At 46.9% G+C, this 16,525-nt stretch overlaps 1 protein-coding gene across 1 annotated transcript in view; it reads left to right on the top strand.

Annotated features, from left to right (window-relative positions):
* Positions 1-842: 842 nt before the first annotated feature.
* Positions 843-16,525, top strand: part of ITGA9 (integrin subunit alpha 9) — a 230,093-nt gene continuing 214,410 nt past the window's right edge. The window contains exons 1-3 of the mRNA XM_040591349.1: positions 843-1,105; positions 9,304-9,431; positions 10,718-10,824. Coding sequence (XP_040447283.1) covers positions 933-1,105; positions 9,304-9,431; positions 10,718-10,824 — 408 coding nt within the window. The 5' untranslated portion in view covers positions 843-932. The remainder of the gene's footprint in view (positions 1,106-9,303; positions 9,432-10,717; positions 10,825-16,525) is intronic.

Here is a 16,525-nt window from a genome sequence, read left to right as displayed (position 1 = left end):
AGAGGGATCTAAACACCATTTCTCATGAATCCTGAGTGCTAAAATTTATTACTTTTTACTGAGCAACAGAGACAGGCTCTGGGTGCCCAAGGGGTTTGTAGCACATACCCACCACCCGCTTCTCCTGCAGGGTGACATGGCACCCATGCCTCAGCCACCCGGCGGGGCTGTCCTCTTGCCTTTGCTCTGGCTCACCTTGCACCATGTCTTTGGGGTTGCTCTCAGATACTCTCATTATTAAAATATTACGGAAATTATTTTCAGCTTCTACTCAGCGGCGAAGGTTGCCGCTTCTTTTCCAGTCTCGAAGGACTTCGGCCGGCAAGGCCAGGTCTCATTTCCCCCCCCCCCGAGCGCTTTCGCTCCCGCGGCCCCGGCAGCAGCGGCCGCACCGACCCCTCCACCGCCGCCCCCCGCCCCTCAGTGCCGTGCACGGGTCCCGCGCTCCCCTCCGCCCGCGACCGCCCTCGCCCAGCGGTGCCGGTGTGCCGGGACGCGGGAGGCACAGGCGGGACCGGGAGGGGAGGTGGCGGGGGGCGCCGCGGAAGAGCAGGATGCGGGGGGGCGGCGGCGGGAGGGGCCGGGGAGGGGCGCGCCGTGGCCCCCGGCAGGGCCGCCTCTACCGGCGGGCGGCTGCGGCGGGTGCGGATCAAGGCCGCCAGGGGGCGCCGGCGCGGCGGGGCGGAGCGGGGCGGGCGGACGGGGCGCGCAGTCCCCGCGCGTCGCGGCGCGGGGCGCAGCGGAGCCACGGCGGGGCCGGGCCGGGCCGGGCCGAGCCTAGCGGAGCCGAGCGGCGGGGCGGGCACAAAAGCGCCGCGCCCGGTCTCGCCGCCTGGGAGTCGGCGCCGGGGGCAGCGCGGGCGCGGCGGGCCGGGGCTCAGCGCTCAGCACTCAGCGGCGCCGGGACGGGCGGCTGCCCCGGGGCTCGCGGGATGCCGGTGGCCGCGGCGCGGCGCGGAGCGCGGGGGCTGTGGGCGCTGCTGTGGGTGGTGGCCCTGGCGCGTTGCTACAACGTGGACGTGGGTCGCCCGGTGGTGTTCCAGGGCCCGAACGGCTCCTTCTTCGGGTACTCGGTGCTGCAGCACTACCACGACAGTACGCGGTGGTGAGTAGCGCGGACCCTGCGCGCCCGGGCGCAGCGGCGCTGTCGCTGCCCGGGCATCCCCCGCCGCGCCTCCCCTCCCGCGGCGGGACCCGAGCTCCCTCGGTGGGGCGGGCAGCGAGGCCACCGCGGCGCTCCCCCGCGCCGCTCCCCCGCGCCGCCCCCGCCCCGTCGTGCGGCCGCAGCCCGGTGCAGCCCGGGGTCCCCAGCGCTGGGGCGGGGGTGCCGTCCCCGGGCTGGCAGCCGGCGCTCGGCGGCGTGAGCTCGCTGTGCCCGGGCGCCGGCGGTCCCGCGGCCGGTGGCTCGGCGCTTCCTCGCGGGGAGTGCCTGGCAGCTCATCGCCCGGTACGAGCGCACGGGGTGTGCGAGCTGACGGGCCGCGCCGTGCTGATGGGGAGCGGCCGGTCCCGCAGCAGCGGCCGGACCGGGCAGGGGCAGCGCCCCGCGGGCTGCAGGGACCCCGCCTGCGGCGGCGGCCGCCCCCTCTGTGCCCGCGCTTGGCGGGAGCGGCCGCGGGGGAAATGGCTGTGTAACTAAAAAAAAAAAAATTAGAATAATAAAAGAAGAAATAAAAACAACTATAGGAAGTTTGTCTACATCTCAAAAAATTATGCAAACTGGCAAGCTGCTTGTTTTTCCCGTTGAGTGAAAAGAGCCTTGGAGCGTAGTTAGGCTCTCTCTTGTCTGGGTCAGAGGCTCTTTGTTAGGTTTAAACCGGATTTCTTTTAATTGGACCTAGTTGATGTCATCTGGTGCACTTCTAATGCAAGTAGGAGCTGCTGCTGCCAATAAACGTCCACAAAGCTTGTCTTTATCTCTTACGCTTAGATATGACCCGATTAATCAGCTATTGATGTTGGAACTGTGGTGCACTGTGATATAAATAAATGTATTCGTGCTGGCATCCAGTTCTTTAAAAATGACTTTCTTTCACACCCTTTAGTTTGCAAGTAGTTGTATGCTCTGCCTTTCTCCATAGCGGCTTTCATGGAGCATTCACTTCTAAGGACTTATCAGAAGACCTCATAGAGGAAAAGCGCTGCGGGAGAAGAAAAGCTCTCAGTTTAAAGCGGTGCTTATCTTGGGGCAGGAACCAGCAAAGGTTGCGAAGGCTGGATGTGACTTGTATGCAGCACAAATTGCTGGGCATTCACAGTGGTGTGACTGAAATGCTGATCTCGTGGGGTGTGGTGGAGTGAAAATGATACAACTTGTTGCTCCTTGCATAGGTGTCTGTCACTGGTCGGTACCAAGAATTCTCTTCAGATAGCACCTGTTGGCATGTTCTTTTTTGGAGGGGAGGTGGACTTGGGAGGAGAGTCCCAGAGATACCCCACTTTGTTTGGAAACGATGCTGGACTAGCAGCGCTGGGCATCCGTCTGACAGCAGGTGTCTGCAAGAAGTCTCGTGATCAAAAGTAAAAACTCCAGTTATGCAAACTCCGGTTTTCTGAAAATGGAGCTTCTTCATGGAGCCTCAGCTATGGCACCCGGGGTGTGTGTGTGTCGAGAAATGTCTAAGATCACAAAGTGCTTTTAAAAAAGTAAATTGCTAACACCCAGAAGGGCTAACAGCAGCTTAATACAGTAAGCATCAGCACTGGTAAAAATGATGAGGGTGGGGATTTTTCCCACTGATGGGAAAGCTCCTCTTTTCAGCTGTGGAACTGGGGAGTTTGTTCTCATGGGTGCTTCAGAATACCGTGCCCAGGAGAGGCTGGGATAACAAGTTTGGGCAATACATTTTTTACACTCTCCTTGATTCTAGTTTGCTATGTGCAGTTGTGCTTTTAATGTGTGCACATATCCTGAAGGTCAAGGGACAGTGATGAATATCTCTGGTCTTAAAAGGGCATGCAGCTGCCTTCCAGTTTTCTGAAGATGCTCACCCCTGTACTAGATGGGTGTATTTTGAGTGCAAGCACGGGTTTTTTGCATACTCCAACATAATATCCATTTTATAGCGTCAATTTTAAGCTTTTAATTTCTGGAAAGCTTAAAAGATCTGGCCAAGCTTCCTTGGCATTCAGACCATTGAAGGGCTGAACCCTTGTCAGTGCCTTTAGCTGTGCCCACTTCAGCTGGGCATAAATGCTTCCAGTATTATGTAGTACTATTTTAAAGCTATATTTATACTGTACAGAATCTTATACATCCCTTTGGAGCGTAAAGTCTCGATGATTTCAAGTCTAAACTGATTACCAGTTGCAGGTTATTGAAATGCAAGGTATGATCCCAGTTTATTGGATGAGTGCAGAGGCAAATGCTTGGTAGAACTCCTTCTATTTTTCAGTTTTTGTGTGTAAAGCTATAGAGCTATTTCTTTAACTGACTTGTAGAGTGACTGTGTGACTTTTTTTTTTCTTTTCCCTTTCAGATGGGGTTTTCTGGGGAAAGGCTGAAGTCTGTTATATGGAATATGTAGCAAAAATGTTTTCTGTTCATCCCATTGTAGCATACAGCTCCTCTTAATAGTCATAGGGTTATTGTCTGGGTTTGTGTGTCAGTTTTCTTCTTAGACTTGTAGCTTTTATGTACCCAAAGAAGAGTTATGATTTCAGTTTTCTCATGTCTGGTTGGACTATGCCCTGCAGTAGGCAGTAGTTAACTTTAGGCAGTGATACTATGGACAATCATGGCTTGCCTGGTGAGCTGTGCACTATGTGAGCCTGAAAAAATGTGATTTATCACGTCTGAGGCTGATAGGGTTCTGGTCTATCTAAAATTATTTAATGTGTTAATATGCTCTCAAGCATTTAAGTATCTTGTGATAGTTCAGGGCTTCTTGCTCTTGATTGAGGGCATGATACATGGCTAATGTACCTCTGATCATGAGAGCTTCTTAAATGAAGTGTTATTCTCAGTAGCCTGTCCATGTGCTGGTGTGTGAATACATATTTGTGTCTATATATATATATATTTAGTCACTGATTTATATTAAAATGGTATCTGTAATGGCTAGGTCTTCAGTGTTTCAGCTGTTGGATTTCTAACCCGACAAAGGCTTCTATCTACCATAGACCTGCAGGTTTGCAGTAACCGATTCAGGGTTTGGTGATTCTTGAGGATTTATATGAGCCAAATGTTCTGGCAGGAGGAAAGAAAGGGGAGGATATTTGGTTTGAAATACTGCATCAGATTAATGTGAATAGTCAGGAGGCTACACGGTCCTTGACACAGAATAGTGGAATATGGGTGTTCAGCCTCTGCTGTGGCTGTAATATAGTGGTTTTATATATATAACCGTCACATAGTGGAGTAAGTTGGTGCCTCTGACCTTTCTGAAACAGTTAATTGCAACGATGCTTCCATTTAGGAGTTGATTTTGCACATTTTTTTGGTCTCAAGAAAAGTTTGGCATCACAGATGTGCTGAGGTTATTGTATTTCTGACAATGTCTCCTTTTCCTTCCTTAAGCGGGTTTTATGGCTGTAAATCTTGAAAGATTTACTCAGTTCCTCACCATTGCCATTTTCAGCTGAGTAAGGAACCAGGTGGCTGCTTGCATTTGGAGCAGAGACGAGCTGAAGTGCTTCTGTTCTCTGGATATAACTTTGAAGCCTGGAGTAAAGACTCAAAACCAAGAAACAGCCCCAGACAGTTTAAAAAGAAACAAATGTCATTTTTTGCCCCAGTTCAAAAATGTTAATAATATGACATTGCTGATGGCTCTCTTTTAAAATAAGATGCTACTTTACCTCTCTCGTTTCCCCTCCCTATGCTCCCTTCTTGCTGACACCCCCAAATCCCTCAGCAAGTCCAGGGTGACAACTTTATTCTTTCTGGCAACATGATCTGGCGCGAAAAAGTAATGGAGGCAGTTTAGTTGCATGGTGTCCTGCTGCGAGTTTTGCAATGAGGAATGAGTCTGGTTTCTGTGCTGTGCTTTGTTCCTCTGGCCCTGCTCTTCACCGGGGTGCACTGCCGCTGGTGTAACGAAGGCTGTTCTGTATCTCTGGCTTGATGGATAGGTGTTGTTAGTGCGTGGTGTACTTGTGTGCAGCCAAAGGGAAGGTGTGGGAACAGACCAACTCTGTGGAGGCTGGGTGTTGTGTTAATGGTATTGTGTTGCATAAACAATGTAGTGATGCTCTGGGTGCTGCCACGATGTTTTGGGGAACCAGGGCTTGCTGTGGTTGATCACAAGTCATCCATCCCGCTGCCCAAATAATAACCCTCCTGCTTCTTGCTCTGCACATAATGGATGAACCACTTGGGTTTTTATTTTGAGGGCTTAGCAAGTGACAGAGACCTTTCTGAAGGGAAGAAACTCAGCTGTGCTATGCTGGTGGTGCACCCTCCTCTGGTGCTGCTTTTGAAATCAGCTGTGGCATGCGAGGGTATTTAAAAGACTTTTTTTCTCTGCCACTTAACATTGCAGCGAGGTGAGGTACCTACACTCCCCAGTCCTTGAGCTGTGATTGTCTAATCACTGCTGGCGTGCTGTAGGCTGATACTTAATGTACTTGGCATCTCTCCATGCCATTGGTCAGTTCGACACTTTTGTTCACTGTTCCTTCTGCTAAATGCAGCACTTAATTTCCAAATCTGTATGTCCCGAGGGTCAACCATCAGCAAAGTGATAGTTACTGTTCTGCAGGAAGTAATTTTAAGGAGGTGTGGATTTCCCTGTGGCCAAGAAAGCTTCTTGTCATCCATTAATATTGGCTGCTGCCGCTCCTCCAGTGTGACGGTTTCTGGCCATGCAGCTGTGTAGTTGGCTCCATACAGATGAGGGCATTTGTCCTTCATCGTGCGAGTATGAATGCAAGAAGAGAAGGTTCAACAGCCTCTCTGCCTACTGCTTCTCATGTGGACTTAGACCCCAATACTTTGCTCACAGAGCTAGTGGGATATGGCCAATTCTTACAGATTTCTGTGCACGTCAAGCAAAAGCAACCCTAAAGTGGCCCCAAACCCTGCTCCTACTACCTTCAGTTCCCTTCCGTAGAAAGTAATCTGTTTCTCTTGATGGGGTTTCCCCTTCAAGGTGTCTTCATGCAGTTACTCACAAATATCGTCGGGGCTTCCGGCAGGGTATCGTGGTTGTGGTGAGAACGTGCACTTATCAATAACCCCTTAGGAAGGCCCAGATTGTAAGCCTTTTGCCCAAAGGCTGGAGAACTGCTGTTGCTTACTTGCTGACAACCCAAGCGGTCCTGTAGCAGCACTGGCAATCTGTCCCACAAAATTAGGCTATTTTAAATGAGAGCTGGTTATACTAGTTGGAATATGTTGGAAGGTTGCCTGATCATAGCAAGAGGACAGGGTTGTACTTCTGCTGGCTGTTTATGTATCTTCTGTGTTTATGCCAGGCAAGACTCCATCCACAGCACTGAAACGTAAGAAGACTGTATTAGACTCTAAGGCTTTGTTTTGAAATGTATTTCTGTTTTGATACAGTACCAGAGAAAAACACCTTCTCTGGTTGCAGCTTGTTTCATAGAAATTGCAAGAGGGTGTTTGAATATGTAGGGGAGATACAAAACAGGCAGTTTTTTTGCTTGATGAGTCCCAAAATATTTGGATGTAAACGAGCCTTCTACCCAGGTCTGTTGCAAAGCCTCATGACAGTTAAATAGGTGAGTTTCTTTCACAGTTAAGCTGTTATATGCAGAAAGAAATGAAAGAGTAAAGGACTCTTTTCTTGGCAAAGGAAATATTCCAGTCTCAAACCTTTGAATAAAACCAGAGTAAGTGGTATGTGGCAAATACCAGCTTGACCAACTGAAAAGCATGTAAAACGACAGAAAACTTCCCACTTCCCTGAAGGTAACTGTCTTGGGGGCCTGGTGAGCATAGGTCATGCCAGACGGAGCAGGAGATCTGCAAAATTTTTATCTGCTGGGGTCTAAGTGCAAGAGTGAAAGAATAATACAAGATCCTGAGATGATATAGGGCGTGATGAAGGTGAAATACCAAATTAGAATGTATGGGCATTCAGGACAATCCAAAATAGATTTGCTTTTGGCACGTGTCACCAGTTGCCTTTACTGGCTGCTTCCTTCTGCTCAGTCCACATGAAGAAACGGCAACAGACGTTTTCTTTTTGAAAGGTATTTTTGCACAAGACAGCAATATTATCTCTGCCAGTAGCCTACTCAAATCATTAATAATAATTTCTTCCCATTCAGCTTTTTAAAGAGAGCTGAAGAGTGTTTGTGATTTAGGCTCCTTCATCTCCATCTTGCATTCTACAGCCCAAGGTATATTGTGCGCTAATTGCTGAATCATACTTAACTTTTTTTAGGTTAGAGCAAAGCTGCTTTTAAGCTGGAGGTCGATGTGGCCTACGTTATCTTATTGTTGTAACAGGTCATGGAAACAGTTTCTTGCCATTTGTAACTTGAACCCATAACTCTTTAAGCTAGTAATATCCCCCCTTATTTATTTTTGTTAGACCCCGTGAATGTTGATAAGTGAATGACATGCATTCATCGCCTGTGTAATTGAAATGATTGGCATTTGATTTTCTGCCCGCTGCTTGCCTAGTGGGATTTCCACTTGGAGCTATTATTTCAGACTCCTTTGCTCTCGCTCCCCGATGTGTGCAGGCTTTGTAGGTTTTAGCAACTTAAGTATTTTGGGCATTAATTCCTCTCACTTGTGAAAACATGATGTGTGTTGTAGAGTGCAGCCCCATCAAACTTCTCCAAATGATACAGCTTAGCTCATGAAACTTTGGAGAAAATGGTCACTTAATGTAGAGGTTTCTCTTCTTTTTGTAAATATATTTCCAAGTACCACAGGGCAGTTTTGTTGCATCCCACATCCAGGGAAGTGTCTAGGGAGTGGAAATGTGCTGCTGTGTGTATAGACCTGACTCTGATGCAGGAGCAGCTCTTCCAGGTGGCTCATGGACATGTGTATGCCTTGTGCCTCTGCTCATTTGCGTTTACTGAGATGGTGATGATGGCTGGTGGTTGGGGATGGAACTTTAAATGAGAGGATGAAGGACAAGTTGTTTAAAACAGGGAAAGCTTCTGTTTTAGAGCTGCTGCCGAGCTGTCCATCTGTGCCATGGGTGGGCTGTGCATGCAGACTAACTTGAGCAGTGTCTCCTTGGTCAGCTGCTGCACCCGGCTGGATCTGCGCACCTGACTGCTGGGGGCTTAGCCTTTCGGAGGTGTTTGCCCTTAGTTCCAGCCCTGGGCTTAACTTCAGTGAGGATTTTGTTGCATGCAGCAGCTCTGCCCTGCCTCAACAGTGCAAGGGCTTCAGCAGAACTGAAACTCGACTACCTGGTGCTCCCCACCATCCTCCCTGGGAGCTGTCTTGCTCCTGCTTAACCTTCCTCCTCATCCTTACGTGCCCAGATCCAGGCTCACAGTGAGGTGGGAAAGATTGTCCCTTTAATGAGGAGGCGGTAGAAGGGCTCCCTTAATACTTATGTTTCCACTGTAATTCTCCTTGGGGATGCTTTTGGAGGGCATATGAGCAGCTGCCAGCTTGCCAAACAGTTAACTGGATCATAACATAAGTGATTGAAAAGTGCTTGTCATCTTTCAAGAGTACCTTAAGGAGCCCTATAGTCAGAGCTGTGCATTGGTGCTTCCCAGAGACCATAGCTCTTCTGTGGGATAAGTAGTCTAGGTAAAGTCTTTGCGGCCTTAGTGATAAATACTGGTTGATAGCAACCTGTTGTGGAAGAAATTTGCTCCTGTGCTGTTGGCTGGGGTTTTTTTACTGTTGGCTGTTGTTGTTTTTTTAAAGCTGTAATTACGCAAAGTGTTCTGAGAATGGGGTGCCCCAGCTCTCTAAACAAGCTTATTAATCTTTGGCTGGTTGGCAAGCACACTGATTTCATCCTCTCGTGGGTATGTGTATTAACTCTGGTGGGGTTTTGGACTGATAGGGATCTAGCTAAAACTGAGGAAAAATGGATGCAGCTGCTGTTGTCCATCCTAATACTTTCCTTAAGTGTTTTCGGGGGGTGAGGTGCGGGGATTGCTTTAAATGTGTTACAATCCTAATGGAAATTTAACTTGTTAAAGTATTTGTGGCTTCTGTGGGGAAAAATGCCTTTATTGTGTGTGGTGGTTTCAGTTGGTGTAAAATTATGACATTGGTTCAAGGTTGCTGAAAAAAAGTCCTTTTGCCAAGGAAGCTCTAGCAATGTGAACCTTGCTGCTGTTTGTTCTATTATTATTTTTTCTTTTCTCCTGAAATTAATCATTTGTTACTTTGCTTTTGGTTTCCAGGGTCTTGGTTGGTGCTCCCAAGGCAGAATCTAAATACAGCACCTCTGTTCAGTCCCCAGGAGCGGTGTTTAAATGTCGAGTCCACACCAACCCTGACAGAAGATGCACAGAGCTGGATATGGGGCGAGGTGGGTAGTTACGATGTTTTGGAGGGAGAAGGGGGGGGGGGACCAAAAAGACCCAACCCAAATGGCTAGCAATCCTCCTGCCAGCTTCAACAAGGCCCCAAGACATTGAGAGGGATTTGTCAACCTTTCCTGATGGATTTCGAGCACCGGTAGCAAAGGTGTCATATTCTCTTCAGCATTACAAAATGTCACCTCACCTGGTGCGGGTGTCCTCCCAGTTCACTCTGCCCACCCTGCTCACTCTGTCCAGTGACTAACCAGGCAAAGGTGGATTTTTCCCTGCTTGCCCTAACCTGCTGTCTTTTCTCCACCTGCTTCAGTATGACTTTGCAGCATGTTGGAGGCTGTGTGAGTGGTTGGGAGTGCTGCTGCCTATCCCAGGCCGTGCTGAAGTAAGGGGGTGTGGGATGATCCCGCACAGTGGGGTGGCGGGCCTGTGATGGGTGGCGTTACTGGCAACGAGGTGATCTGTGGGCTCCCTCATAAGGCAGCAGATCGTTCCTTGGGTTTGCTGTTTGTGCTAAAGGAAATAAGTTTCTCAGTGAGAGCTGTGCTTGTACGCTATTGCACGTGGTCAGGACTGACTTGGGTTTCTCTGACGTACTGTCTGAGACGGGGGAAGATGGAGTCCTAAAGTAAAACTGTGATCTAAAACCTTGTGCTGGATTCTGATGGAGAAAATGGAAGCCTTTCAATATTTTGCTTTTCTTGATGAAGCGTGTGTTACTGCTTTCTTAGCCTATAGAAAAGGCATGTTAGTGTTCATCTTTTCATGACTGAGTCAAGCAGAATTTATTTCTATGAAGCTTACATGTTTTAAAACAGTGTTTTGGCCAAGTTTGATTTTTCCTGCTATTGTAATGTAAACTGTCTCTCATTAATTTGTGAATACTGCCCGACAGGACTAAAGATTTAGACCTCAATTTTTTTTTTAAGTGCCCAAGATCCCACTTTCCAGAGTGCTTTGATTGCATTCTGCAGGCAATCCCACATCTCTCCCATTGACTTCAGTTAGGCTGTTGATTCAAGTAGAGCTATGGACATGCTGTAACAGCTGCTGGTTGTTTGGGACAGGGTCTGTCCTCTGCTGTGTATTTGTTTGGTGCCTGGTAAGACTGAGAGCATAGCCCCAATTCATGCATACAAGAACTAATCAGGATGAAAGGGAAGAGAAAAGCACTGTCAGGCAGATGTTTGACGGGCTATCACTTTTCTTGTAGGGGTTCTTTGGTGGGTACTTAAAACTCATACCTCCTTGCTTTGCTGCCTTTTCCCTCTTTCTGTAGGCAATTCTCGGGGCACACTCTGTGGAAAGACCTGCAGAGAAGACAGAGATGATGAATGGATGGGTGTGAGCCTGGCTAGACAGCCAAAAGCTGGTGGAAGTGTGCTGGTAAGCCCACTCTTTTCTTTGATCTCATTAAAACTGTTGCTGCTGTCTGACTCTCATGCTAAACACGTCACGATTAATGTGTTCAGCAGTGACTGACGGAGTCCAGCTTTACAGGCAGCAGATTCTGTAGTCCCTTGCTTCAAGTGGAAGGAAAAGTGAGCCCCAGCCAGAAAGTTTTATTTGTAGCGGGAGGACTTCAAAGCTGTCACACCTGACTTGTGTCACCCAAGGGCTTTCTCCTAAATCTGACGGATTAAATCTTTGAACCAAATAAATGGAACTTTGTCTGGGAGGTACCTGCTAGTTTTCTCTTATTGTCGTTTGCCTGTGTTTATGTAGGGAGTATGTACACATCCATTTTCCCTGAGTGTATGTGTTGCGTGTCAGAACTTAGAATGAAAAATGTAAGATGAGTCTTTGTGGTAATATTTTTTCTTTAATGGAAAATTCATATACATAATGAGGCAGAAGAGTTGTGCGTAGAGATGACTTTGTTGTGTGTGGGTGGCCTTGTTGTCTTGCCATGCACATAGACAGGTCAAGGAGAGCAGATGTGATCCTTAGGATGTGGAATTTATCTTTGCAAAACAAAATTTCCTGTGTTGGAAAAGAAATAATTATCAAGAGAGCTGGGCAAAAACCTTTCTAAAATACATGGGTATATTATGATCAATAGTTGTCTGTGTTTACATCCACAGTTGGGTCAGATGGTCTACCCCAGTGAGCCTGTCTGCAGGAATGTTAATTGAAACACACAAAAAAATTGCAACACAAGTTGTGCATAGTATATGTGGCAGGCAAATTTCAAGCTCATGTCGGGGTAACCCTGACAACAATCTAATTCTGAACACTACTGTTTGGGAGTTGGAAAGATGGGGCTGTACTGCGAGTTTCCAATGAGAGAGGGGATTGCCCTGGTACGTGGCATCAAACTGTCACAAAGCTGCTACTGATGAAGATCTCGTACAATGGTTACCGTGCCCATGGCCTCTGTAAGGCAAGTGGACTAAGCTGTTTCACTCAAAGGTGTTTTTCTTGACATATGCTTAGAGTCCAAACACTTATCGCCCCAAGTCATAGCACACCAGCTTCCCCATGGGGGAGCAGGTTGTTTTGATACCTTTCTGCGGTAGTACTGTGGTATTTTACCTGATCGTCTTTTTCGGTGTACAGCTTACCAGGGCTATAGGGGCTAGCCCATACTTTGCGTCTCTTGGATGTTTAAAATGTGTTCAGCACTAGAGGAGGAGAGGAAAAAGTGGGGCATAAATAAAATACACTGTAAACATGTACAGCAGAGCACAAAATTACAGCATTCATGCCAGTGTAACCAATTCACATTTTCAAGGGATGTCTTGATCTGTCTGTGTGTTCGAAGTCCTGTGTGACAGTGAGGAGTAGCTTGAACAGATCAGGGTAACACTGAGATAGAGTATCCTCTCCATTTTCCAGTCATCAGGCTGAACTAGACCAATTCTTGTACCATTTTCAGAAGCTAGCACATGCACCTTTTTTAGGCAATGGCAAAACATTTTAGTAGAAGAGGTATCTTAAGAATAATGATTTTGTGTATTTTGGTTCGAAGGAGAATGGGTAGCACTTGATGCTTGGGTGTTGTCTCCATAGGCAGAGGCAGCAAAGGAAGGGAAAGCTGGTGGGATAAAAAGCAGGGCAACTACCAAGACTGGGGTTCACTGGCTGAGGGGAGGCTACAAGGGTGAGAGATGTAGGCAGGCTGTGAGGGCTTAGATTGGGACTGAGGGGATAGAAAAATATCAGACATAAAGCAAGTTAAAAGCAAAATGCAGCTAAAATAATATGCATAGCTGGCAGTGTGCTTATTCTGATGCAGTTTAGGCTGGTAAAATGTCTCCACGCTGATTTAAGGGAGTCCTAAAGCAGCCCTCTGACAAGATTGTACTGTCCTCTTCAAGTAAATCATGTTGGGATGCTAAGGATGTTTAAATATCTAATTCTCAATTGTATTTATCCCCTAAGCACTCAGTCTGAAACTACTAATTATACATCTGTGTGTAGACAGAGCCTTTCCATCCTTCATGGATGGAGAATACCTGGCTGTTTCAGGGCATTGTTACTTTCTGGTTTAAGATAAGTTTTTGATGAAAAAGATTCATGACTTTCCCATAAACAGATGGTTTTTAATACACATATTCTTCTAATTTTAAAGATTGGGGTTTCTTTAAAATGTGGCTCTTCTTGGAAGCCCCTGTGAGAAACTGGTGTTCTGGGAAGACCTCTGAATGTGTGTTCGTGGCCATATCTGCCAATTGTTAGTGTTTTAACAAAAGTACTAGCTAACTCTCAAGAGCGATTCCCTATAGTTAGGAGCGTGTGCAGACTTTATTGTCAGGCATTACAGCTCTACTGCATTTCTTGCAGGGATTCCTTTAAGTCAGAGTGGTATCTTTGTGGTCAATAGCTCTGGATGAACTTTTTTTGTTGTTTTTGCATAAATACAAGTAGTTGCTTTTTAAACACATGTGAAATATTTATGCTCTTGACATCCTGTATTAGAGGAATTAGTCTCATAGCTTAACTGTGGATTGTGCAAAGAAGTTGTTGCTTTTGCTTTTGAAACTGCTTAGTGGCTTAAATTTCTGTCTTATCAGCCTTCCTCAACTGCCCGATAAGACTACCGGCTTCAGTGGAAAGGGGTGGTAGGGAAGGTGAGGAGCGTGCGGGGGGCTTTAGCTGGTGTTTGGTACCAAGTGGATTGTGTTTGAGTCCCTATTGTGCCAGGATGTTACTGAAGCAGAGTTTTACATTTGTGTGACAGACTAAATAGAAAAGCATCAAACAATGAGGATTTAAACAAATGAAGTAGTAAGATTAGCTAAAAAAAGCTCTGGGTTTGCAGAGCTGGCTTCCTGTCCTTGGGTGTGCTATCAGTCAATCTTTGCATAAATCTATGTGCTGCAATAATACAGCTGAGATTGCCAGCTCTTTCCAAACTGAAATGGCAAAAGTCCTCCTTCTACTTTTGCTGGGAGAGGAACTGGGCGCAGAACATTATGATTTGGAGATAAGCCACATCCTTCAGTTTTGCTCTTCCTAAATACCTGCCACGCCTGCTGTTACTCTGTTTATAATCAAGTGCTGCTATTTTTCTTTTTAAGTAGTTGACTTACTGGCACATTTAGTGATTGTGTGTATGTCGGTAAAACACCCCATCACTGCAGCAAAGCCAAAGTCCTCCTAGGGAAGAGCAAACCAGAAGTGGTCTGACAGCGGCAGGTTCATAGAGTCCCTCGTTTGGACTCTGACTTCAAGAGTCAGCAGAGGGCTCTGTAAGGACCGTGCATTCAGGTGAGTCACTCGGCCTCCGAAGTGAAGCCTGAGTGTTTTTGTGTTGCTTTTCCTATGCTGCAGAGCTCATGGCTGGCGTTCAATACAGAAGAGAGCAAAGTGGTTGCAGTTCTGAAATGGCCTATTCATTATATTACAGTAATGCAGTGTCTGCCATCAATAAGAGAGCTCCATGTGCTTTGCTCAGAAGCATTTTATTTTGCTGCGAGAGTTTACATCCTTTCTCCCCTGTTCTGTGGCAGAGCCAGAGTCTGTGTCCCAGCAGCAGCTGCTGAGCACCAAATTGTACTGATGGTGTACACAGGGTCTGCATGTAAAGAAAGGCTTATAAGCTGTCAATTGTTTGCAGTCACTTTAAGGGAAAAAAAACAAAACAAAACCAACCACAGAAAAAACCCCTCCACAGCATCAAGTTCGGGTGACTCATCTCTGTTTGCCAGACCTGCTCAGACATGTGCCATTGGAGAAGGAAGGTTGTAGCCACCTTTGGTAGCACATCACCTTGCCTCAGCAACACTGAATAATGCAGGGACCACATACTGTAATCCAGCTCAGCATTTTTGGGAAGGCAGGAGAACAAAAAGCAGCTGTGGACAAGCTTTGTCATGGCAGGGAGACAAATGTGCTGGTTGCCTGGCTGCAGAAAAGTATTTTGGAGAGGAAGAGGAGCTGCTGAACTCTGGTCCATTGGGAAAATGTCAAAATCCACAGCTGTGGTATGGGGGAGTCTGGGGAAGCCCCCGCTGAGATTACAGAGGTGGAGCTCATCTCTTGGAGCTGCGGTTATGAGCTGTCTGCAGACTCAGGCAGTCAGTGGTGAACTGTAGTGTGCCTGAACACATGGCATGCTGAGGTACACAAAAGTGATCATTAAAAATAACCCCAAAACCAAACCTTAACAGCTTAGGTAAGTATGCCCAGAAGTGTTAAACTGAGCCCGTAGCCTGCAGCTGATTTTGAACATACTTCTTATGCGGCAGCTCCTTTTTTTTTCTCCTCAGTGTTCTGTCTTTCTTGACCTCCTGTGCCTCACTCCTGAGCAAAGCCTCCTGCTTGTGATGAAATGCTGCTGCTTTCCCCGACTCTGTCATTTGTGCTCCTCTGGGAGAGATTAGCAGGTTAATTTATGTGAGTCCCTTGCAGTTTCTGAGATATAAAATGTCGAGGAATTTACAGTATCACAATCCTTTATTTATCTTTACATAATTTTAAAAAATACTCTTGGTCTGTTTCCGTTTGAGTCTATATCCGGAGTTGGGTTTGACTTGATTGTCACTTTAATGGTATGTGTCTTTATGATGCTGTCTTTAAAAGGGCTGTGCATGTGTATATTTATGCTCGCAGCACAGATCCATCAGGAGAGAAACTATTTTCCTGGTTACTCTGAAAATGAGTGTTTCATGTGCTGGGTTTTTTTTTTTTTTTCTGTTGAATTTTAAATAGGTGGTGCATGGGGATTAAAATCCTCGCTGGGCTTCCTTAAAGCCTGTAAGGGAGTCCGCAAAGCTGCTCTTGCAGGACTCCTCACATGCATTTGGCTGTTGAGCAGAGTGCCATCAGAAGCATCCTTCGTGTCATGGGTGGCAGCCTGTGACACACAGTGCGGTGCAGAGCTTTCCACAGCCCCTGGAGCCCCCGTTATCCCTCTGCAATAGCCATCTTCAGGATACGTGCTTCTCCTTTGAGTACTGGAAGTTAGGAAAGCAATAAATACAGAACTCCAAATGCAGCGCTGCGAACAGCAGAGCAGGCTTGTGCACAACTGGTTTTGTTCTGTTTCAGTTAAATAATAAAAATTCAGTGTTATTACCCTTTTATGTCTCTCTGGGGTTAAGTATGTGGGAAGGGGCCTGTGTTGATTGCTGGATTGAATTTTGAGCTTCCCAGTGGTTGATACACTTCCCAGGTCCTTTACTGGGCAGGTTACATGACTGTGCCTGTCTTACGGGTATATTTTTTAATGATGTTGAGATGCTCCCATGGGCAGCTCTGAGATGCTGCAGCAGAAAAGTGGGGTAGCACAAAGGGAAGGAAGACAGAAGGTGTCTTGTCTGAGGAGGATTAGGTCGAATGTGGGTATTGTGATGGGGGCTGACGCAAAGTTTCCAGGAAAAGCTGGAAGTACGTGGAGAAGATTTGTAGCATAGAGGCTGCTCTGTTCACACAGGACCAAGCCTGAAATGATATAAATTGACACATCTACACTGACTTCAGTGACTTAGACCAGCTGGAGCTATGGCCCGGCATGTGCTCAAGTTCAAAGCCTTTGCTGTTTCACATTTCATTTCCTTTTATTCCAATTAACCCCTGAGCATCAGGCAATTTGTGGCTTGTCTGGCAGCAATGCAGTGTTAATTTTTGTAGCAAATAGGTT

This window comes from Falco naumanni, chromosome 4, assembly GCF_017639655.2.
Source record: "Falco naumanni isolate bFalNau1 chromosome 4, bFalNau1.pat, whole genome shotgun sequence".
Lineage (NCBI taxonomy): Eukaryota > Metazoa > Chordata > Aves > Falconiformes > Falconidae > Falco > Falco naumanni.
Note: the sequence above shows the minus strand (reverse complement) of the source record. Positions and strands in the feature narration are given on the sequence as shown.